The 24,763-nt window shown below is 44.6% G+C and overlaps 1 protein-coding gene across 1 annotated transcript in view; it reads left to right on the top strand.

Moving 5' to 3' along the window:
• YPEL2 (yippee-like 2 (Drosophila)) overlaps window positions 1–20,958 on the top strand; it is a 51,055-nt gene extending 30,097 nt beyond the window's left edge. The window contains exons 2-4 of the mRNA XM_011979179.1: window positions 13,636–13,679; window positions 14,664–14,772; window positions 20,359–20,958. Coding sequence (XP_011834569.1) covers window positions 13,636–13,679; window positions 14,664–14,772; window positions 20,359–20,448 — 243 coding nt within the window. The 3' untranslated portion in view covers window positions 20,449–20,958. The remainder of the gene's footprint in view (window positions 1–13,635; window positions 13,680–14,663; window positions 14,773–20,358) is intronic.
• Window positions 20,959–24,763: the final 3,805 nt, after the last annotated feature.

Genomic DNA, 24,763 nt, shown 5'->3' with positions numbered 1-24,763 from the left:
TTTCTAGGTGGCTAGATGGACTAGCTGTGTGCTCTCTGCGGTGCCCAGCAAGGCTCTGGACATGACTGTTCATTAGATATTTGTTGATTTATCATCACGGAGACACAGTATTTCTTCATTCGGCCCTAGCACAACATTCTGAGCCATTCCCTTCTTATTGGACACTTGGGTTTCCCTCTAATTTGTTACCGTCGGAGATTGCTTCAGTGTGACACAAAGCTTTTTTGCTCTGGAGATTGTTTTCCAATGCTTGATATTTTGCAGCAAGTCGGGCACTTGCGTTGGCCAAGAAAGATTGAGCACCCAAATAAGTGGAAGGGGTTTATGTTTCTGTGTCTAAAGATGGGAGTCTTAAGGAATGATCAGATAAGGTCAGTCATCTGATGAGCAGAAAAGACTTGCTTTTTACGCAGATAAACAGGAAGTTTGAAAACACAAGAGAAGTCTGAGTCAGAAATGTTCATTTAATATGCGAGGCATCTATTCTCTTGAGAATATGGACTCACAGAATGTTCACCCGTGTAAGAGACCTTGCTCAATCCCTTCATTTCACAGATGATGCAATCCCAGTTCAGAGTATCGGGGATCTAGCTAAGGACACCATCCTAGTTGAAGGCAGATGATCTAGCCTTGCCTGGCAGGGGTGGAGTGGGTAGTCTGGATATTCTGACCCAGTTATGTTCCATTTCTGGAGGGAATACCGAGAGGCATCAGTGTGTGCTCTTGCATTTTGGCAAGCACCCTATGCTCAAATCCTTCTAACAATTATATGCCCATGTCTCTTTCATAAGGCTCTTCGGCTATGAGTTCTTCAATCCCCACCATAATTCTTACCACCATGATCCTTTCAAGTAACATTGTCTCTTCCCTGATCTGTTTCACACAACTCTACTCCTAAATCCAGTCCCAGAGGGTTGGAATACAATGGTTGAAGGTGGATATATGCTAATGCGCTCACGGGAGGAAAGCCTCATGTTGGACAACTGCCACAGCAGGGACAATCACGTAAATCTATGTACTTTGGTTTGTGCATGCAACCTGGAGCCCAATTAATTGTTTCAGTAAGGCCTGGTGCTTTGATTAGCATTAGAAGAAAAGTGTAGGAAGTGTCTAGGGAACATCTTTTAGTATGAAATGGAAAAGAGGTATGGAAAACAATAGTGAACATAGACCAGGCCACATAGGGAAAATTTGAAGGGACTGGTAGGAAGAAGGTGGATATTGTTATCCCATTTCACAGATGAGGAACTTTTGACCTGAAAGCTGAACAAACCAAGAGGACATGGCAGAGGAAGTGCTAGAACTGGGAACTGAATCTAGTCAGTTTATCCAACTGCATAATTCTTTCATTCTACCAAGCTACTAAACTGGGAGAAGTTACATAGAAGGAAAACCTCATGTGGGAGAGATAAGAGCTTTAAATCTATAACCTGAAGTGTAACGGATCTAAAGATGGAGGAATCAGAAAGCTCTAAGGAGAAAGAGCTCAGCTCACATGAGGAATTTTGGCATTGTCAGAGTCATTGGCAGTAGAATGGGCTTCCTCAGGAGGTAGTGAGTTCTCTGCCCCTGAAAGTATTCAAGGAGAGGTTTGGTAGAAATGTGGGGGAGAGCCATGCTTCAGGTGCATGGTTGACCTTTATGAGTAGGGAGGGGTCTTTCAAATCCCAGTATCTGTGAGTGTATTTAAAACTGGATAAAGTCGCGTATGTATGTTTTCCTTTGAGATCCTCCACTGTACCCAAACTATAGCCCACTGCATGAGATTCCAGTGGCCTGTAATTACTTAAATATTTCTCTTTACCACTCCTGAAGCATTCTTTGATATTCTTTGCTAGTTCTTTGCCGTGTGGTCTTGGTGCCAAAGAAAGAAGGGATTTAGAGTTTCTTAGCTTTTAATTATTTGTTTCCAAGAGATTTTAAATTAGAATCATTCATTCAGTCTTGAGATGAAAAAGCTGTTTTTAGGCTGGGACTCAGAGGGTATTCCCCTCGGCAGTCCTCAGTCAGCCTTAAGCATTGTAGGTGTACAAATTTAATATTATCTGTTCCCTTGAGTGACCAAACTCTGGTGAAGTGATTCACAGTCACACAACTCACAGGAAGTTAATTGGGAAAATGCAATTCTAATGCATTAATTTACAGCGGAGCAGATCATCCTGAAAGCTTGGACTGTATGTTGTCTTTGTTGAAGATAAACCCACTTGAGCGAGAGAATTAAATTTAGGACATTGCTAAGTCAGTATGGAATCAGAGCAGAGAAATTTGAATAGCCTAAGAGATTTTCATAACTTCTGACAAGTTGATCCATCCTTCTTCATCAGAGAGACAGACTTTCCCAGTGAATACCCTCTAGAAAAATTTTGGGACTTAGAGTCAAAAGCTGTGTGTTTAAAGTTCTGACCTTGACTTACAAGCTGTGTGAAACTGGAGAAGTTTCTTAAACAGCGCTGGGCTTCAGTGTCCTCTTCTGTCTTGGCGGTTTTATCAGTTCACATGTGAAAGTGTTTTGCATTTTCTGGCATACTGTATACCTGTCAGTTCTAGTCGCATTCTGTTTAGGCTCCCTTCCTTTTAGGAAGTCATTTGGATGGCACCTTCATGACTCCATCTTCATTTCATTCTCCCCTGGACTTCAGAGCCACACTGCCTGGACCTCTGTCATCATTTATTAATTGTGGGTTTGTTTTGTTGTTGTTGTTGTTGTTTTTTGAGGTGGAGTCTCTCTCTGTCGCCCAGGCTGGCATGCAGTGGCGTGATCTGGGCTCACTGCAACCTCTGTCTCCCAGGTTCAAGCGATTCTCCTGCCTCAACCCCTCTAGTAGCTGGATTACAGGCACCCACCACCACATCCAGCTAATGTTTGTATGTTTGGTAGAGACGGGGTTTCACCATGTTGGCAGACTGGTCAGAATCTCCTGACCTCAGGTGATCCGCCCACCTCAGCCTCCCAAAGTGCTGGGATTATAGGTGTGAGCCACAGCGTCCGGCCAGATTGTTGGACCTTAGGCATATTTCCTAGCCTGTCTTTGCCTTACTTTTCTCATCTGTAAGGTGGGAAGAATGATTGTACCTACCTGATTTTCATTGTTTTTTGTTGAGAGGATTAAGTTACTTTGCTTGGAGTTACTGTTTGAATCCTGCCTGATACATGGTAGTTATCATATGAGTGTGAGCCATAACTGTTATTTCATAATTTCTAACTCACTTTTATGAGCCACCTCAGTCTCATCTACAAAGTCTAATTTCACTGTAGTGATTGTTTATTAGAAAGTAGCTGGGCATGGTGGTGCGTGCCTGTAATCCCAGCTGCTCGGGAGGCCGAGGCAGGAGAATCGCTTGAACCTGGGAGACAGAGGTTGCAGTGAGCCCAGATCACGCCAGTGCATGTCGGCCTGGGCAACAAGATCAAGACATCGTCTCAAAAAAAAGAAAAGAAAAGAAAAAGAGAGAATATTTTCAAAGCAATCCCCTCTGCAGCATGCGGCTTCCGTTGTGGAGGGCGGCTTTCTCAGGCCTTCTTTGCCTAGATTGGTTACAAAGGAAGACTTACTTTGGGGGTCGGTAGGCTTTGCTCACTGACCTTATAGGCAGCCTTTGAAGTATAAGAACATTTTCATTTGCCAGTGCCCATTTGGCTTTGGGATCAGGAATGCAAACTGAAACATAAGTAAGGAAATTGGTATTTGTTCTTCCTAGACATATTAATTTACATATCATTTTTAACTCTAACAATTGTTTTCAAGGGCCCAATGGCTTTGAGAGACATTTGAGCTCCCATATTTCAGCCCTCCTGACGATTCTGGCTTATATTTGAACTGAAGAGGGCCATCGTGTCCTGGCACCACCCTTAGTGTCTAACTCAGAAGCTAGATTCCCTAAACAGACCTGGTGAGGATGACATGTTAGCCTCTCTTCTGTAGAGGATGGGGATATCTGATCATGGTCATCCCCTACTCTCCATCTTTCTGGGTGAGGCATTGCTTCCCTTCTCTGCAGGACGCTGAGAGCTGGCAGCATCCGCTTTCCCACTGGCTGCATGTTTACCTTGGCATCTGCTGTTCTAACCCTATGCCACAGACTAGAGAGGTTTATCCTGCTCCTGGTTCAGCAGAGAACAACCACACTTCCCAAGCCCCATTTGAAGCCCTTAGGACAGTTGGAAGAGGTGTGGGAGAAGAACTTATGGGGTCTAAGCTGTAGGGGGAGTTGGAAGAGTCTGGGGAGCTCTGACTGAACAGCCTGGCCCCTCCAGACTAGGTACGCAGCTCCCATTTTAAAGCCTGTGCTGGTGTGAAGGGAAACACATTTATTAAATGCTTTTTATGAGCCACATTTGGTACTTACTAGACACACAATCATTTAATGCACAATCATTTCATCTTCACCATGTCCCTCTGGAATAGAGCGTTATTGAATTGGCAATATGTTTCTCCCTTCTGTAGAGAACGCTGAGGCTCAGAAGGATTAAGTGACTGGCCCAAGGTTACACAGCTAGTGAGGGCTGGGTCCAGTCCCTCTCAGGCTCCAAAGCCTGCATCCTTTCCCTTGAATATCAGGCAACACGACACCATGAGGCAACAGATCTTATAGGATCTCTCTCTGCCCCATTCCCTAGGCCCATCCCTGAAAGTGGCTTAGTTCCCCTAAATACTTCTGATACCTTGTCACTGAGACTCCTAAAAGGACTCTAAAAGGGCCCAGTTCATGTAGGTCAACAGGAAGGGAATTTGAAAAGTCTGATCATTAAATGGCTTAAATCCCAGAGTCTCCTCCTTCCTTTTTTTTTTTTTTTTTTTTTTGAGACAAGGTCTCACTCTGTCATCCAGGCTGGCGTGCAATGGCGTGATCTCAGTTCACTGCAACCTCCACCTCAAGCAATTCTCATGCCTCAGTCTCCCGAGTAGCTGGGATTATAGGTGCACACCACCACGCCCAGCTAATTTTTTGGTATTTTTTGGTAGAGACGAAGTTTCACCATGTTGGCCAGGCTCATCTTGAACTCCCTGACCTCAGGTGATCCACCCACCTCAGCCTCCCACAGTGCTAGGATTACAGGCGTGAGCCACCGTGCCTGGCTGAATCTCTCCCTTTCATCAATAAAACACCAGCACCCAGGCCCCCTCACCACCTTTTGTTTTTGCAGTTCCAAGCATGTGAATGTTCCCATGCTCTTGGAATTTTATGACTCCACACAGCAGATATTTCCTCCTTTAGAGCCAGTGGCTTCCCTGCCCCTCCCTCCATCTGTTGAGGGAATGTGTGAGTGAATGGAGACTACCCTAGCTCAAAGCCACAGGAGGAGGGGCCTTAAGAAAGCCATCCTTTCGCCCCTCGGCTTTTTACCCCCATCTCAAAGGTTCCTAGACAGGTATGTGACAGTCTTTTTAAAATCATAAGCATATACAGCGGCTTTGTTCTATTCTAGTCTTTACTGGTGACCTATGTCCCCATGTGGAAGACAAATAGAGTCAGGAAGTTCTTCCTTTATAATTAAGTCTCTCATTTCCGTCTATTTCCTCTTGTTCTTATTGCAGAGAAGATGGAATAAATCCCCTTCAGTCTTTCCTCTTACCTAAATGTTCACAGCTTCTTTCAGTTGCACTCGGGTTCTAATTCTGCAAGTTTTAAACTTTGTTCTTTATCATCACCCCTCTCACTTTCTCCATATGCATCCTCAAGGCTGAAATCCAAACAGGATCTAGGACTGTTTTGCTTGGGTTCCAACTCTTTGGAATGGAGCCTATGGCTTACTTTGACCCAATATAGGAAACCTCACCAAGCCTAACCATGGTTGGAGAAAAGAATGGAAAAAGGACTGATCTGACCCTTCCCTACAGAATGTGAAATCTGTTGAGTTGTTGGGGTTTAGCCAACACTCCAAGGGCAAAGGTTTTACTAATCCTCCTTTGTATCCGTACCTAAACACTTCTGATGCCTTCTCACTGAGACACCTAAAAGTACTTTAAAGGGGTTGAAATGTATAGTGCCTTGAGCAAATCCATAGAGACAGCAAGTAGATTTATGCTTGCCAGAGGCTGGAGGCAAGGGAGATGGAGGCTGACGGCTAATGGTGTGTGATTTCTTTTTGGAGTGTGAAAATGTTCTGGAAATAGATAGTGGTGATAGTTGCGTGACCTTGTGAATATAAGAACCACTGAATTGTCTACTTTAAAAGGGTGATGGTAATGTGAATTACATCTCAATTTTTAAAAGCTCAAGTTTATGTTTGTACCAGTAAGTTTTTTTGTTGGTTTTCTTTGAACTCAGCACATCAATAAGTTTGGGGTTTTTGTTTTGTTTTGTTTTGTTTTGACAGGGTCTCACTCTGTCACCCAATCCGGAGTGCAGTAGTGTGACCTTGGCTTACTATAACCTCCACCTCCCAGGTTCACGTGATTTTCCTGCTTCAGCCTCCCGAGTAGCTGGGATTACAGGCATGCGCCACCATGCCTGGCTAATTTTTCCATTTTTGGTGGAGACAGGGTTTTGCCATGTTGGCCAGGCTGGTCTCGAACTCCTGACCTCAAGTGATCCGCCTGCCTCAGCCTCCCAAAGTGCTGGGAAAAGTGCTGGGATTACAGGCTTCAGCCACCATGCCCAGCCTAATGAGTTTTGTTTAAAGCTATATAATAGAAACATTCTAACAGTAGCGAAGTATATAGAGTCTTGAAGTTTATGAAGCACTTGATAAACAATATCTAACTTCTTTTTTTTTTTTTTTGAGATGGAGTCTTTCTGTGTCTCCCAGGCTGGAGTGCAGTGGCGCCATCTCGACGACCTTTGCCTCCTAGGTTCAAGTGATTCTCTTGTCTCAGCCTCCCACGTAGCTGGGATTACAGGCATGCATCACCACACCCAGCTAATTTTTGTATTTTTAGTAGAGTCGGGGTTTCGCCGTATTGGCTAGGCTGGTCTCGAACTCCTGACCTCAAGTGATCTGCCCTCCTCGGCCTCCCAAAGTGCTAGGATTACAAGCGTGAGCCACCACGGCCAGCCCTAACTTATCTCTTATACAAATCTGGTGTGAGTGAGAGCTATTTTATTGTGCCTGTTTTACAGACTACAAAATTGTGGCTCAGAGAGGTTAATGAGCTTGTTCAAGGTAGTAACGTAGCTAGTATATAGCACAACCAGGACTGGTACACCCTGGCAATATGACTCTGAAGCTTGTGCAGGTAACACTGTGTATGAGTGGTAAGTTGAGGAAGCAAGTGCCAGGTGCTTTAAGAGAGGTGGATTCACAGAAAATTGTAACTGGAAAAGTCTCATGGGGAGCTTCAGTTCCATCCCTCCATTTTGATGGAGACATCGAATTGCAAAGTGGGGGAAGCCTTGCCTTTTGGCATAATAGAGAAAGAGGGAGACCAAAGTCACCAAAGAAAGAGGTTTGAAGAACCAAGTAGGTTAGAGTCAACGTTTTCATCTCTCTCCTCCAGGCTCCTGAAAAGGCCAAAGAGGAGAGGTAGGGACTTTTTACTCTGTGCTTCATTTACCTCACTTGCTGTTCTCAGCAACCCTAGGAAATGGACATGATTTCTACTTACAGATGAAAAAGATGTGGCAGCTCAGAGGTTAATTAACTCTTTCAGGGTCAGGTGACTAATAAGTTGAAGTTGTAAAGCCAGGACTTGAACCTGAATCTTCTGATGCCAAGACTAGATCCTCTTACCCTGTGCAGATATGCAAGGGGTCACCTAGTTCCCAGGTGTCAGCTGGTGAGGCAGGTGGGCGTCTGCTTCCCCGATCTCTGTGCACCTCCAGAGGGATATGCTCGGTGGCTAATGGTTGATCTTCCTAGAGAGAGAAGGGGGCCGAAGTGTGAGAGGCTCTGCTCCTCTGCTGGCTGGACCCTTCATGTAGGGAGAAGCCTGTTCAAGTGAATAGGACTCCAAGGTGAGGACCTGTATCTGTCACCGGGGGAAGAAACTCACACGTTTGCTCTGTTGCTGCCTCCCGCTTCAATCCAGAGTATTCATTTTTCTGTGGTTCTCCTGCTTTTAAAAGGAGTTTCTGCCTTCCAGACTTCTAAAGGGGCCCCAAATCCGTGGTTTTGGCTACTAAACAGGAAACTCAAAGCCCTTTCCATTCCTTTGAGCTGGCTGGAAGGGCTGGGCCTGGAACTATTACTTTACTTTAAAGGACAGAAGAAAAGTTTTGTGCGGCTTAAAAAACAAAACAAAAACCCTTTCCTGGAGGCCTGCACACCAGCCTTGGTTGATACACAACATGGAAAAGAGCTGCCTTGTTGCCTGGCAGTAATGACAGCAAACAAATGTGTCTGACAGTCTGTTTGGCATCTCCTGGTCTGAAATTCTGTTTGCTTTATTCTAATTGCTTCCTTAACTTCCTTTCTGTCTCCCCACCTTCGGTACCACCCTCACTCCAGGGAGTGCCAGGCCGTGCCAGGCAGGGCTGGGCCCCACAGGATCCAGTAACCCAGCTGGGGCTATTCTTGTCTGTGTCTATCTGCAAGAAGCTTGTTGTTCTCCATGGCTGTTTTTCTCATCATAATTGTTGACTTGGCAGGGGCCCCAGAATGGAACCCATGATGGAAAAGGCTTCCAGAGCTCTGCCTCAAAAAACACAGCTGATCCCGAGTGCCAGGCTGAGGAAACAGAGGTTCATCGATACTCCTCCTCACGGGAACCTGAGTGGCTATGGCCACCAGGACAGCCCTGAGAGGGGGTTCAGTACCCTTTGTACGTGTGGGCCTCTCCCAGCAGACTCTCTCAAACCAGGCTTGGAGGAAGCCATTAGAGGTGCCTCGGGGCCTGACTGGCATTTCTCTGCTCTGCCACGTGCCCTCCCCCACCCCAGCTCTCTCTAGGAATTCTAATCTGTGTCAGGCCAGAGAAAGTGACTCTTAGGACCAGCCTGGAAGCAGACAGGAACCCCCAGAACATTGGCTTTCACACTTCTAAAATGACATACCCCTATCAGTAAAATATTTGAGCATAAACTCCTAATATGTATATACTTATTTATTAATTACGTATGTGTGCTGCCATGTAATATGTACATTGTAAGCATACAATTTTTAATGAACATTTATATAATTTAAATGGATGAAAGAAAATAATTATAAAATTGTTTTAAATTTTACTGAAGTTATATATGATTGGATATACTCCTTTAAAAAAATCTTGGTTGATCACTTTCTGATACAGTAATTCAAAAGACCTATTCTAATGAGAGGGTTGTTCTTGAAAACTCTCAAGAAAAGTGGTTTTTTGGTTTTGGTTTTGGGTTTTTTCTGTAAAGATGAGGTCTCACTGTGTTGACCAACTGGTCTCAAACTCCTGACCTCAAGTGGTCCTCCTGCCTCGGCTTCCCATAGTGCTGGGATTATAGGCATGAGCCATCACACCTAGCACTGAAAAGCATTTTTACTATATTTCAGAATTATCCTTCACAAACATAATTTTTAAAAAAGAATTAAAAAATATGAAAATGAACAAGGGTTCAAACCCCTCTGAAACTCTTTGTTTGGAATAGTTTTAAATAGATTAGGGAATTGCTTACAATTCCTAACTGTACAGATACAGGAATAGAGTGTGCAGGCATAGATTTTAGAAATGACTTATTATTTTACGAATTTATTAATTTAAAAAATTTTTAATTTACATACAGTAAAATTCACTCTTTGAATATGAGTCATATGAGTTTTAACATAGATAAGTCTTAGGACCTGGGCGTCTTACAGTCTATTTAGTTTTATAGTCTTACAAATATATAGTCTAATAGTGATTATAAGACTTTCTTTTGTTATAGGGCCTAAGAGTACCGTTCTTCTGTTACCAAGATAACAGATCAATTCCATCTCTCTTACTAACTCTTACAGTTAAATATTCTTTTTACCAATCTTCTTAGCGTAATGTGTTTCAAATTCATCCGTGTTGTTCTGTATATCAATAGTTTGTTCCTCTTTATTACAGAATAGTATTATATGGATATACCAGTCTACTTACCCAGTTACCATTTGAGACATTTAGGTTGTTTCCATTTTGGGGCGATTATGAATTAAGCTGTTAAAAACACTCTCATACAGGTTTTTGTGTGAACATAGGCTTTCGTTTCACTTGGGTAAGTGAAATTGCCAGCCTCATTTCCAAAGTTGCTGTACTGTTCTGCAATGTTTGAGAGTTCCAGTTGCTACATATTCATGCCAACACTTGGTTTTGTCAGTTAAAGAAAAAATATTTAACCATTTTGATGTGGACTGATTCTGATGAAGTTCAGTTTATCAGTTTTTTTCTCTTTTATAGATTGTGTTTCTGGTGTATCTAAGAACTGTCTTCTAACACAAGGTCACAGAGATTTTCTTCTGAATATCCTCCATTTCAAATTAATTTTTGTACAAGCATATCATTTTTTTAGCCACAAAAATAATATAAGGTAAAAATATTGACAAAAGCCAGTTCTCTCTATAGCACAGGGTTCAGGTACTTTACCGTAAGTGGACCCCTTTGTAGTACTCCATCTCATATGCAAAACATTGCAAAGATCCTGTTATTTAATGATCTTGTTTTTCAAAAAAATAAGATTAGCCTTATTCACAGAAACAATAGTATTCACAGTATGCTGAAAGCAGAGGCAGAAGAACACCTTTGTCACCTCTGACCCCCACAGTGGAGCCCCTTCCTTCCAGATACCTATACATACAGGACACATGCCAGTCCAGGGAAGGCCTAGTGGCAATCCATGTATTGTAACCGTTTAGCAAAACTTATTTTTTAAAGATAAAATATATAAAATGAGCTAGTGTTTCCTCACTGCCCTGGAGAAAAGGGTTGTCTGGGGGATTGTCTTGCACACCTTGCTGGGATACCGCTGCCCTGGTAAGTCTCACAGTGTTGCCTGTCTCCCTGTATTTCTAATTGTGTCTGGCAGAGAGTCAGTGATCCAGGGGTGAGAAAGAAGTGAATGCATTATTCAAAGCCTTTCTCTGTCATTAATGGTGAAGCTCTGTTGCTTCCTGTTACTTTCCTGTCTGCTTTCTTCTGGGATTTGGTTCTCAATAGCCACCTTCTTCTAAGCTCTGAACTTGAAGGTCTTAGCAAATGTTTCTTAGAGGATGACATTCCAAATTACCTGTAACTTAGGACCATGGAATAATAAGACAATATAATTTTGAAGCTAGAAGGGGATTTGAAGATCAGCCAGTTCAAATCTCTTATCAAAACCAAACCAAAAAGAACTGTGATATCCATAGAATAGAATACTACTCAGCAGCAAAAAGGGAATAAATTGTTGATATGTTCAACATGGATGAATCCTAAAAGAATTGTGCTGAGTGAAAAAAGTCAAACACATATACACTGTAAATGAAAATACATTTCGTTTGTTTAATAAAATTCTGGACTGGACGTGGTGACTCACATCTGTAATCCCAGCACTTTGGGAGGCCAAGGCAGGCAGATTGGGTGGATCACTTGAGCTCAGGAGACCAGCTTGGGCAACATGGCAAGATTCCATCTCTACAAAAATTCCAAAATTAGCCAGGCACGGTGGTGCACCCCTGTAGTCCCAGCTACTCGGGAGGTTGAGGCAGAAGGATCACTTGAGCCCAGGAGATCAAGGCTGCAGTGAGCCATGATCGTGCCTCTACACTCCATCCTGGGTGACAGAGTGAGACCTTGTCTCAAAAAAAGATTCCAGAAAATATAAATTATAGTGACAGAAAACTGTAATCACCTATGGATCTATAAGTGGTAAGAGGATTCAGAGGGGAGGATTCAGAGGGATATGAGGAGATGTTTGGGTGTGATGGGCAGTTTAATCTTGATTGCGGTGATGGTTTCACAGATATAGACAGATATTAAAACTCATCCAATAGTACACTTCAAATATATACCATTTATTATGTCACTTATAGTTCAGTAAAGTTGTTTATAGAAAACGAAAGAAACTAGAGACAATGTAACTGACTCAGAATATTTAATAAATGACTATTGTGTGCCAGATGCACGTGCTTATGTGTTGGGCATTCAGAGAGAGATTGAAGACATGGCGCATGCCTTCAGGGAGCTCACAGTCTACTGAGGGAGTGAGATAAATAAACAGATGATTTCAATCCAGGATGCTAAAGACAAAGGCAAACAGGCTAGGTGCAGTGGCTCACGCCTGTAATCCCAACACTTTGGAAAGCTGAGGCAGGCGGATTGCTTGAGCCTAGGAGTTCAAGACCAATCTGGGTAACATGGCAACACCCTGTCTCTATAATTTTTTTTTTAATAGCTGGTTATGGTGGTATGCACCTTTGGTCCCAGTTACTCAGGAGGCTCAGGCAGGAGGATCGCTTGAGCCCAGAAGGTGGAGGCTGCAGTGAGTCACGGTCACACCACTGCACTCCAGCCTGGGTGACAGAGTGAGACTCTCTATCCTGGGGGGGAGAAAAAGGAAAGAAAGAAAAAGGAAATGCAGGGAACATGAAGAGTCCAGAACATGGGTGTCATTGGGTGCCACCCATGACAGGACACCGATGAGGCAGGATAATTGCTTGAACTCAGGAGATGGAGGTGCAGTGAGCCGAGATCGCACCACTGCATTCTGGTCTGGGTGACAGAGCAAGACTCCATCTCAAAAAAAAAAAAATAATAATTTTGTCTTTCACGCTGGCCTGCAGCACTGATCTCTGATGTCCTGCACATCTGACAAAAATGGTTGTCTCGCGTGCTAATCTGAGTCCTGTCTGGTGCTCACCTACCCTCTGGTCATCTGTTAGCCACTCACCTCCTTGTTTGTTGGTTGCTTTTCAGGGCAGACTAAGATATTAAATTCAGGACACCGTTGTTAGGCCACATTAAAAATGCAGGCAGCAGTGCAGAACATGGCTGGCTCATGTCAGGCAGGCTTCTCAGTGTAACCAGAGAGAGAAAACATGGACAGGGCCTGTGTTAATGAAAGCAGATGCCAGATTGCATGGCAGGCTCTGGCTCCTGTTTCTCCTGTTCCATGCCTCCCTCCAGCCAGAAGAAAGAAACCCCTGTGTAAAGCTAGAGGTTAAAGTGGAATTGCTGCTTCATGAGCGTTTCTGTGATGCAGAGATCGAGTTGCTTACATCTCAAAAGAGCTCCTATGCTCCCATTTAGGATTGTAAACTGTCCTTAGAATCTTCTAGAAGGCATGACAAGCGATGAGTGTGGGTTGGATAGTTTATTCTTGGGTTGGGGATTTTTTGCTGCCTTTGTTAGGGCTGGACCAAGAGGCCAAGCAAAAGAGCTTGTGGTGGTTTCCATGCCTGGGCCAGCCTGGGAAAGCTGTGGCCAGCACAGATGGCTGAAATCAAGTGGGACCAGGAATGCCAATGCGGATTAATGATCTCAGGTGAATTAATTGTATCAGGCAATGTCAGGAGGGAAGAAGTTTTTAATGACATGGTGGGTTTGGGTTTTTATTTTCTCACCTGGGCTAGTGAACACAGTCCAGTGGGCCAGATCGAGCTTTGTGGCTCTGTTTATTCTGCCATCTTCTCCGCCCCCACGCCATCTGCCAGCGGCACCATTAACTGGCTCAGTACTCCCTTTTGCTGTGTCAGTCCTGGAAGGTCATGCTTATTGCGATTGGGGTTGGTTTCCCAAACAGGTGGGTGAAATGGATGTCTAACTATCGATTTGTTTTCTTGCGTTTCAGTCGTTCCAAGGAAGTCAAGGACGAGCATACCTCTTTAACTCAGTGTGAGTGCCTCTGAATGGTACATTCCTTGTGGGGTGCAGATTCAAGGGCTGGGAAAAAGCAATCCTTGATGATGATTAAACAATGAACCCTGCCCTCTCTGCCACAGTAAAACTCTGTGGAGCATTACTCTCCACAATTGGTAGTCAGTTACCTTTGGGGAACATTTCTTGCCAACATCTCTGGCTAAAAATAATATATTCACTACACTCCCCTCAGAGGGCACATCAGAGGACTGTAGTCCCACAGGGAAGAAGCTGAGGAGATTCTGAGAGCCTCAACATGGAGGACTCATAATGAGATCTGAGATATGTCACTGGGGAAGAGAATAGGGGTGAATAAGATACCAAGATCTGCCATGGGACCTAAGGAGGAAGGAAGGCCCACTTCGGGCAGATGTGTAGTTTCCAGGGCCCTCAGCCACTCCTGGGCACCAGGTTTATCACCTCTTGCCTAGGAAGGGAAGGTGAAGCCCACATAAGCCTGATAAACTGTAAAAATGGAAATCTGGCCTGTGGCTTGAGCTGGGCACCCTGTGAAGGAGTAGAGCCTATTCAGCACCCAGGGATCACTCATTCCTGTATGAGGACCACTGTGTGCTGCCATGTGTGGCATCAGCTTCATTCAGTCCTCAGTAAGCTGTGAGGACCTGTGCCTATGGCTGTGGACTTCACAGTGTGGCTGTCAGCTTGTCCCCCTAAGTCACAGATTGGAAGTATTTGTTAGACAAATTACAATTTTAAGGAAACTCAACCATAAAGATTATTTCTGTAGACCCACTCCACTAGAACTTGCAGATCTGAAATTCCTTCCAGCTGAGATATTTCCCTGTGGCCACCTTTTGGAGATCGGTTTAGACCCGCTCAGCCCAGGGTTGGCTCCCTTTGGGGCAGCCTTGCCCAGTTAATTTTTGCTGGAAGCTCAGCTTGAATGACTGATGTGCATGTCACTGACTACCCACTCTCTCTTTTTGTGCCTCAACATAGAGTTAATGTGGGCTGTGGGCCTGCAGAAGAGCGAGTGTTGCTAACAGGACTGCATGCAGTCGCAGACATTTACTGTGAAAACTGCAAAACCACTCTGGGCTGGAAATACGTAAGTATAAAAGAGTCTGGTTGGTAGAGGGCTGGAAGGGAATTGCCAAGAGCCTATGCCAGAAGAACACTTTCTTCTACTGACTTTCCATGGCCTTGTGGGATTGTCTTAGACCAGGATAGTCACCTGTCTACCACGCTCATTCTTTCCTTTCTGTTGATATATTTCTCTCCTCCTATTCATTCCTTCACAACTACCCCGAGACACACACCCCTTTCGATTTAATAAATAATAATAGTAATGGCATATAACCTTTCTTGACAGCTCACTGTATGCCAGCCATACATCAGCAGCCTTAGAGGTTAGGTGCTGTCTTCACCTCTATTTTATGGATAGGGATACTGAGACTTACGGAGGTTAACAATATGTCCAAGGCAATCTAGCCATTTAATAGCCACACCAGGATAGGAATCCATGTAATATTCTGTTATTTATTTTTTATTTCTAAATTTTTCATTCTCAAAGGAGGTGACCATGTAGTAGTATTCTGACACAGAGCCCATGCTCTTTTTTAAATATTAAACAAATTTATTTTATTTTATTTTGTTTATTTTATTTTATTTTATTTTGAGACAGTTTCGCTCTGTCGCCCAGGCTGGAGTGCAATGGCGCAATCTCGGCTCACTGCAACCTCCGCCTCCCGGATTCAAGCAATTCTCCTGCCTCAGCCTGCCAAGTAGCTGGGATTACAGGCATGCACCACCACACCTGGCTTATTTTTTGTATTTTTAGTGGAGACAGGATTTCACCATGTTGGCCAGGCTGGTCTCGAACTCCTGACCTCAGGTGATGCTCCAGCCTCAGCCTCCCAAAATGCTGGGATTACAGGTGTGAGCCACCGTGCCTGGCCAACAAATTTATTTTTTAATAAATAGAGACAGGGTCTCACTGTGTTGCTCAGGCTGGCCTCAAACTCCTGAGCTCAAGTAGTCTTCCCAAATTGGCCTCCCAAAGTGCTGGAATTATAGGCATGAGCTACCGTGCCTGATCAAGAACCCAATAAATATTCCTAAAACACCTAGGTCCCAGGCCCTGAGCAAGTCATTATCGAAAACTGCCTTAATTAACATCCACTGTCAGATGTAGTCATGGCTGGACGTCTCCCAAATGGACAATTATTCTTTCATTGTTTAACTCAGCAAAAAATGTTAAGGTCCCTTTGGGGCCTAGGAAAAGTGAGCAGTCCTTTGCCAGAGTGAGAGGAGAGAAGGACCAGGATCTGCTTCAACACCAGGGACTGATTGTTCTAACATGCGCTGGGGTCACCACATAACCATAGACACTGCCCCTATAATCCCTCTAGCTAGCGGTTAAGAACCATCTAGGCAGCTAGAGTGAGGTTCAAATTTGGGCTCCATGACTTATTTGTCTGTGTGTCCTTGGACGAGCTACTTAGCTTCTATGCTAAGTTTCCTCATACTTACAGAGTTGGTTTGAGTGTTAAATAGTATCATGCCCGTCTTCACCTTGCATAGAGCATATGTCAGTGAAAATTTACTTAAATTGTTATTGTTATTATTATTGGCAGATTTTTTCAGCCTGCATGTGTACATCCATGCATTGCACAATTCTTTCTATTCTTGCCCTCCCTGTCATTGTGAAGATAGTGAAAAGTTGGTCTTCCTGTCTCTGGGAAGGCAATTTAGTCCATGTAAAATGTCTCAAATTCCCTATCCTGTCATATGGCTCATGAACTGCCTCTGGCTTCTGAAGGAGCCTGAAGGAGTTGTCAAACCTGCCGCAGAGTGCTAATGATATGTCAATGTAGGTTCATCCATTGTAACAAATGTTCCAATCTGGTGTGGGATTTTGATAGTGGGGGAATCTGGAGGTGGGTAAGCGGGTATGTGGGAAATCTCTGTACTTTCTGCTCAGTTTTGCTGTGACCCTAATGCTGCTCTAAAAATAACATCTTTTGGGGAAAAAAATATATTTATACACATATAAAATAATGTGAGCAATAGATGCCAGGCACAGAATTATGATTCCATTGAAATAGTTTGAAACTGTGGAAATCATTAAAAAAACAAAACAAAAAAAAACTGCCCCAGGTGGAATCTGCAGTGGAGCCTGGTAGCACTGCCTTCAGATTCCATTTTCCCCATTCTCTGGAAATGTTCAGGATTACAAACAAAAATGGGGCCAGGCACAATAGCTCAGGCCTGTAACCCCAGCAGTTTGGGAGTCCAAGGTGGGTGGATCACCTGCGGTCAGGAGTTTGAGACCGGCCTGGCCAACATATAGTAAAACTCCATCTCTACCAAAAATACAAAAATTAGCCAGGCGTGGTGGTGGGTACCTGTAATCCCAGCTACTCAGGAGTCTGAGGCAGGAGAATTGCTTGAACCCAGGAGGCGGAGGTTACGTTGAGCCGAGATCATGCCGTTGCACTCCAGCCTGGGCAACAGAGTGAGACTCTGTCTCAAAATTAATAAATGGTTACGTTGAGCCGAGATCATGCCGTTGCACTCCAGCCTGGGCAACAGAGTGAGACTCTGTCCCAAAATTAAAAAAAAAACCTAGACAGTGTGTTGTGTGGTGCCAAGACGGGTTAGCCACAGCTTCCTATGGTCGACTTGGTTGTTCCTGTGGGAGAAGCTGGACTTGGCCATTCTGTTCCCTCTGTACAGTCATGGGCCCCCTCTGGGTGATCTGGGGTGGGAGACACAGTTCTGCTTGTGATTATCCAGAAATGTTCTTCATTGCTTCTCGGCCTTTTGGCTAAGATCAAGTGCAGAAAAGTTCTCCCCTTCCCGTGTTTCCCAGCCTCTTGGCTGTCTTACTGCCCTGAAGATGTGCTGGATTGAAGATACACGACAAGCCTGAGTTGGTTGGTTTTGCTCCATGCTTGAGGTTCAGATAAAATGATTCATGCTTTTGACAAAGGTTTATCAAAAGCCTTTGACTAAATACCAAAAAAATTGACAAGATCCAGTGCCTGCCCTCAAAGCGCTGACAGTCATGATGGCAGCTCAGGAGGAAAACCAACGTGAAAACAGATCAAACAGCCTGACAAGCACTGGGATGTGCACAGCACAGCAAGGACCCCAAATATGCATCCGTCACCTCCTATGTGCAAGCCCAGGGCACCTTCCTTTTTTTTTTTTTTTTGAGATGGAGTCTCGCTCTGTCACCCAGGCTGGAGTGCAATGGTGTGATCTTGGCTCACTTGCAACCTCCACCTCCCGGGTTCAAACAGGACCTGCCTCAGCCCCCAGAATAGCTGGGATTACAGGCATGTGCCGCCATGCCTGGCCAATTTTTTTGTATTTTTAGTAGAGACGGGGTTTCACCATGTTGGTCAGGCTGGTCTCGAACTCCTGACCTTGTGATCCGTCCACCTCGGCCTTTCAAAGTGCTGGGATTACAGGCATGAGCCACTGCGCCCAGCCCTAAATTTTTTGTATTTTTAGTAGACACGTGGGTTCACCATGTTGGTCAGGCTGGTCTCAAACTCCTGACCTCAGGTGATCCACCCACCTTGATCTCCCAAAGTTCTGGGATTATAGGCGTGAGCCACCCCATTGTTACCTCTGTGAAGTAGGTGTGAATCTCCCAGTTCTATTTTATTTTATTTTATTTTATTTTTTTGAGACAGGCCCCAGGCTGGAGTGCAGTGGTGCAGTCTTGCTCACGGCAGCCTCGACCTCCTGGGCCCAGATGATCCTCCTGCCTCAGCCTCACAAGTAGTTGGGACTACAGGTGCATGACATCACACCCAGCTGATTTTTGAATTTTTTTTTTTGGTAGAGGTGAGGTTTTGTCATGTTCCCCAGGCTGGTCTCAAACTGGCCTCAAGCAATCTTCCTGCCTCATCTCAAAGGGTTAGGATTATGGGTGTGAGCCACCACGCCCAGCCGAAATTTTTTTTTTCTGTAATGGGAAACTCATTTTCTTAGTTTTGCTTTCTCCTCCTTCCCGCCCAAACACATTACTGTGGAACAGTGGACCTTATTCCCAAAACACATTTCTCTGTCGTGCGTATACACGCATGTGTGCATGTGTGTGCACAGAGACAGGGAATAATGAAGTGTCAGGGAAATTGCTGCTGTGGTGTGCCTGAGCTCTTGTTCTGAAATTCAAAGCCCATGAGCTCTAGAACAGAAAACACAGTTGATACAACTGTCACCCAGAACCCCCAAGGGTACACCTCAATTCCTTACTAATTCTGGGGGCTCCGGGAAGGGCTGATGTCCACTGCTTGTGCATATGGAGCTGAGACACAGATGACCAGTGTTTTTCGGAGAATACACCAAGATGTTCTTACGCGTGTATCTCTGCAAACAAAAGAGCCCTTTATCCTCTGCCTCTGCAGGACTTCTTTCGGGGGGGTTTATTCGCTGGGAGAGCCCACAGTGCTGTGGGTTTAGAAAAGTCACCTGCCAGGTGGTTAGTATGACATTCTCCCTCTGGGGGGCTGGCAGTTGGGTGGGGCTTGAGGGCTGCCAGGTTCTCTGGCCTGGAGTTTATACAGCTCCTGTCTCCACACATCTGACATAGAAGCAGCAAGAAAAACTGATTGAAAAGGAGACCTGTCTGGCCTCTTGAGTATTTTGTTCCTCTCCCTGTCATCTCTAAGCCTAACAAGTACAATTTAAAATTAGAACCAGGCTTTCCTGTGTTCTTAGAAACTAGCAGGAATGACACAGAAACTTTATGGATCTCTCCACAGGGCAAACTTCCGTTAGCACCAGAAACCAAGATTTATATATATATGTAAATGTACTAATTCATTCAGCAATTATGTATTGAAATTCTATTACGTGCCAGGCAGTCTTCTAAGGCTACAGCCATGAACTAAATATGAAAGTCTATGCACAGAATGAAGTTTATATTGTAGTCATGGGAGACAGAGGATAAACAAAATAGAAATGCAAATTATAATGTATGTTCAGAAGGGAGAAGTACAGCGGAGAAAACTAAAGCAGGGGTTGGGGCAGAAGGCAGAAAGGGAGTACTGGAGTGGAAGTTGGATTTTAAGTAGGGTAGTTGGGGAAGACCTTACTGAGGGGGTGACATTGCAAAGACTTAAATGAGCGAAGCTCCTGGAAAATTCTGTTGTAATGTTGTGAAAGTCCTGGTGTTGCCTCAGTTCTGCAGCTAAGCGAGGGGGACATAAAGCACTTGAGGGGTAGGAATCATCTCACTGAGTCAGGGTGAAGCTGGGACCAGACCACGGTGATGCTGATACCTGTCATCCGCCCCTGCTTTTCTGCTACAAAAGTCATTTCCTTGGCCGGGTGCAGTGGCTTATGTCTATAATCCCAGCAGGTATGAGGGAGGCCAAGGTGGGTGGATCACCTGAGCTCAGGAGTTAGAGACCAGCCTGGCCAACATGGTGAAACCCCCTCTTTACTAAAAATACAAAAATTAGCCAGGCATGGTGGCGGGTGCCTGTTATCCTATCTGCTTGGGAGGCTGAGGCAAGAGAATCGCTCGAACCTGGGAGGCGGAGGTTGCAGTGAGCTGAGATTGTGTCATTGCACTCCAGCCTGGGTGACAGAGTGAGACTCCGCCTCAAAAAAAAAAAATCATTTTCTTGTCTTCGGTTGTTCAGTATCTCTTCTCTTCCTCTGTATTTCCTAGGAACATGCTTTTGAAAGCAGCCAGAAATATAAAGAAGGCAAATACATCATTGAACTAGCACACATGATCAAGGACAATGGCTGGGACTGATTGGACAGCATCTACCCAACCCAGTGTCCACGTGAACGCCATTCAACTGAACATTCTTCCCAAGCGTGAGAGAGTGACTGACACTTGGTTCCATCCATTTAGGGGCCTTGCCATCTGGGGCATCCTCCCACCCTGACGCCATCTTTCTGGTGACCGGCCTCTAAATCGCTGTCTCTCTGTCTCTTTGCTTTGTATCTGTTTGTGAGTTGATCCTGGCTTCTCTCTCTGTTCTAGTTTTGGCTGAAAACAAAACAACAAAAGGAACAGATCCTTGACCGCATGGCGGCAGCCCACCTTGGTAAGGGCCCCAGGGCCCGTGCGAGAGCTGCCTGATGGCCTCTTGTCAGGAGAGCAGTGGCATGGGGGCGTGAGGAAGAGGGAAAGGGGAAACTGTTAAGGGTCCTGGCGCGGGGAAGGGGTGGAAGGGTGTGGAGGTAGGAACAAAATTGCGCTGCTCCTGCAGACCTGATAACTTAGGCTTGAAATAATTGACTTGACTAAAAGGACAAAGAGAAAAAAAAATACCTCATGACTGCATTCTCTCTGACCAGAAGTTTCTGTTCCTGACACCAAATGTGCCAGGTTAGCAAATGAGCACAAAGATGTGGCCCTGATTCTAGTCGGCGGGACGAGGGCCTGGTGCTCCTGGGCTGAGTGGGGGAGTGTTCTGGCAGCAGTGAGTGACTTGGGCAGTGGCCCGGTGGGTGCGATGACTCTGGTGCCTCGCTCAGTCTCTGGGCAATCATCATCTTTGCCTCTTTAGGCACCGTAGATAAGGTGTGAGGGGACTGTCATTTGCAATGGGCTTAACATCCAAATATCCCAAAGGCTTTGACCAGCAACCAAGTAAAATCAGTAATTGAGGAGAGCAGGGCACAAAGGGGCTGCAGTTTGGGAGCTCTGAAGAAATGGCTCAGATATTGAGCCAGAGAAATAAAAAGTAGGATCAATTAGCAATTCTTACTGCCCTTCCTTCTGACCCCTCATAAGAGGAGTGTGGTGAGGGAGGGGACTGGGTAGGGGTAATCCCTGGAGGGGTTTAGATTGGAACCAGTTCAGGTTTGGTCCATCTTTCCTCTTTGGTTTTACAGTGGCTTCCGTGGGATCGACAATTTCTTGTTCGTAGAGTTTCGGGTGTGTTTCTCCAGTCCTGTTACTGTAGACTGTAGAAAGCATGGGCCCCAGGCTCTGAGCTTAGTAATAACCTGGCTGGTAGATTCCTCATGCCCCTAATTGCCCCACTTAGGTCTGAATGTCTTGCACGGAGAGAAATCTGCTGTCAATGTGGTCCAGCAGCAGGGAGTTCTGCCCAAATCCGATGTTACCCTTTCCCCACATCCAAACATCCTTCGATTAGGGAAGTGGAGAGCATCCCTGTAAGGCCCATAAGAGAAAGAGGAGTTTGTTACATTTAATCAACACTGTGAAGTCTGTTCTACAGCAATTCAGCCAGTCCACAGTATATGACTGAAACTCACTTAACTAGGTTCGTTTCATTTCCTAGACTGAATATATTATTGTGCGTGTTAGGTAATTCTCAGCATCTCCTTCTCCAAGTAGGCCGACCCTCTCGGAAAATTCACCCTAAAAGTCTCACAAAAGAATGAGTTGATGGAGAGACTCTGTAAAGCGATGAACTGAGATGAAAGCAGCCAACAGCCCAGGAGCTTTTCAGAATCACATCTGCAGCAGAACCAATTTCTGTTCGGAGCGCATCCTTGGTGGAAATGGTTTTTTGTGTGTCTCCACGCACTGATGGTGGAATGGGAGCCCCAAGACAGGTGTGGGCTTGCCCTGCCAGGGGCAGGTGGCAGGACTGACAGAAACCAGGATAGCTCCAGGATTCTCAGGAGAGAGCCCCTGTAAGACAAATGGATTCTTAGAAATTGACTTTTGTTCCCCAAGGCTTCTGTCCAGATCTTTCCAGTGCTTTCACAGCCCTGGGAGGTCAAGTTGTTCTTCCCACTTTACTGCAAGGTAGACTGAGGTTCAGAAGAAATATTGAATTTCTGCTCCCAGAAGAACAGTTTCTCTGGCTCACAGGCCCAAGTTCTCAATGAAATCGTTTTACAACTTTCACATTCCTAAGCCGGCTTCCCGGCACAGAAGCCATGGATTTCCCCTCTCTCCCTTCCCCTCCTCAGGGAAAGTCTTCCTTCATGGATTTTCCTTAGACCCTTTCCTCAGGGATTGTCCTGGCTATTTATTGATAGTCTTTCCCATAGGAAGAAAATGGGGGTTAACCATGGGGTAGGTGTTTTGTCTTTCAAACTGAAAATGGAATGTGGTGACATCAGCTAGACATGGGGTGCCCTCAAGTTTCCAGGGGGGCAGAGAAGAAGACCGATGTGCCACTGTTCTTCCTTGGGGATGAGGCCTTTGACTGTTGCATGGATCAGAGCAGGCTCCAGTCAGACCCTGGTTCTGAGTGTTTTTTTTTTTCGATGACTATCCAGTGAGCCTCCAGTGGGTGCAAGGCGCCATACTTGCTGTGAGAGAGCTGAGTAGAGTGTTGGTTTTTCCGTAATTACAGGGGAAAAAAACTCATTAGGCTTTCCCTTTGTGTCAGTGAAACCAAAAGTGCTTCTTACAACATTCACTCTGTTCATGGGTTGTCTATCTAACATTGAGCAGCCTTGGAGAGGCCACAGCTGAGCTATGGAGATGCTAAATTAACTCATGGCCTCAGTCAGTTCATTCTTTAATTTCCTCACCAAATTATTGACTTAGAGCGTAACCAAAGACCTCATTCATTCACCCCAGGTGGGTTGGGGGAATTGGAGTTTGTTGGTGAAGTCTGGGGGCGGGGTGTGGGGAGTGGAGACGGAGTAAGGAGACTTGAGAAAGGGAAAAGCATGAAGTTCTATACCTCAGCCAGCAGCTGCCTTCGTTTGGAACTGAAGTCCAGCCAGCAGACTCTCTAGCTCCATCTCCCCTGTGCCACCCTAGGTCATACGACCTTGGCCACCCTGGAGTAGACCCAGACCCCTCGGGACCCGGGACATTAGTCTCAGGCTGCTGATGGATTGATTTGACATGAATCAAATACAGCCAAACTCGATACCCACAAGCTGTCAGCTGGACCTGACTGAGTGTTCTTCCTGAGTTCACGAGGATAGGCTAGAGTACATTTTTACTGGTGGATCAGTGTGTGCAAAAGAGATGACCCTTTAGAAAGAGATTTTCAAGTGGATATATATAAAAGAAACAGTTGCTTGTAAAATATACTTTTGTAAATAATATTTAATTTTTTAAATAATATATTTGGTGCTGTTTTCTCAGATCCCCTGAGAGCACTTTTTATTTTCATTTTAAATTTTATGGTTTCCTTTGCATTTCATGAAGTATATTTTAAGGGAAACAGTGATCACCAATACACGTTTTCGGTTTTTTATTTTGTTTTTTTTTTTTTAAGGTCTCTATCTATCACTTTAATCTGGATCAAGGCTTTAAAGCAATGCCTCTCTGCATTTTTTCCCCAGTGGAACAGACTCTGCAGTACATTAATCAGGTTGAGAATTGAAATATTTTCTTGCATCAGTATTGACTAGAAAAGAAAATAAATAAAACCAAGTTAATTTAGTAGTAACAACTTACAGTGATTCTTCCTGTTGGAAGAATTTCCAACAAATCAGAATCACGTTTTTGGTTGTGCGTGTGTGCGTGCGCGTGTGTGTAAAAAGCACTTTCAATTGTGCCTCCTGTTTTCTCGAGTGGGGACACTGTAACTACAGTTTACACTTCGGGCGCATACAGTTTTTCTTCTCTTTTTCTCTGGTTGTTTCTGTTTTTGAGTGGACCAACAGCAGAACCCACGAGGATTTTCTGTTTTCCTGAGCATGGAGCTGTTGCAGGTTTGCTCCTTTTTCTTGCTTTGTGTGCTCAGCTTTTCCAGACTGTAAAGGAGATCTGTTGTTTGTGATGATGGAGCACAGTCAAATCTGTGCTTCTAACTGAGATGAGAGTGTATTAATCACGTATCGCAGGGCTCCAGCTGTTTTAGAAGCCACATCATGTTAAACATTAACTGGTTTGGATTAAAAGAACATTAATAAAATAATACACATATCTTAGTGATAAACAGCTTTTTTTTTTTAAGGTCAGATTGCCTCAGGTTCAGAAAGAGGCTGAGAAATCAAATCTTGAACACAATCAACTTACATATTTTAAAGGAATCTGCCTCAAATGAGAAAATATACTAGTTGTCTAGATAGAGGAAAGAGATATTTAATTTTTTTAAATTAAAATAGTTATGAAATCTACTGGCAGTAAAAGGTAAAGCCAAGAAGAAACTGAAAGCTATTCTCATGTTACC

Source organism: Mandrillus leucophaeus, unplaced genomic scaffold, assembly GCF_000951045.1.
Source record: "Mandrillus leucophaeus isolate KB7577 unplaced genomic scaffold, Mleu.le_1.0 Scaffold20, whole genome shotgun sequence".
Taxonomy (NCBI): domain Eukaryota; kingdom Metazoa; phylum Chordata; class Mammalia; order Primates; family Cercopithecidae; genus Mandrillus; species Mandrillus leucophaeus.
This window is presented reverse-complemented; position numbering and strand designations above follow the sequence as displayed.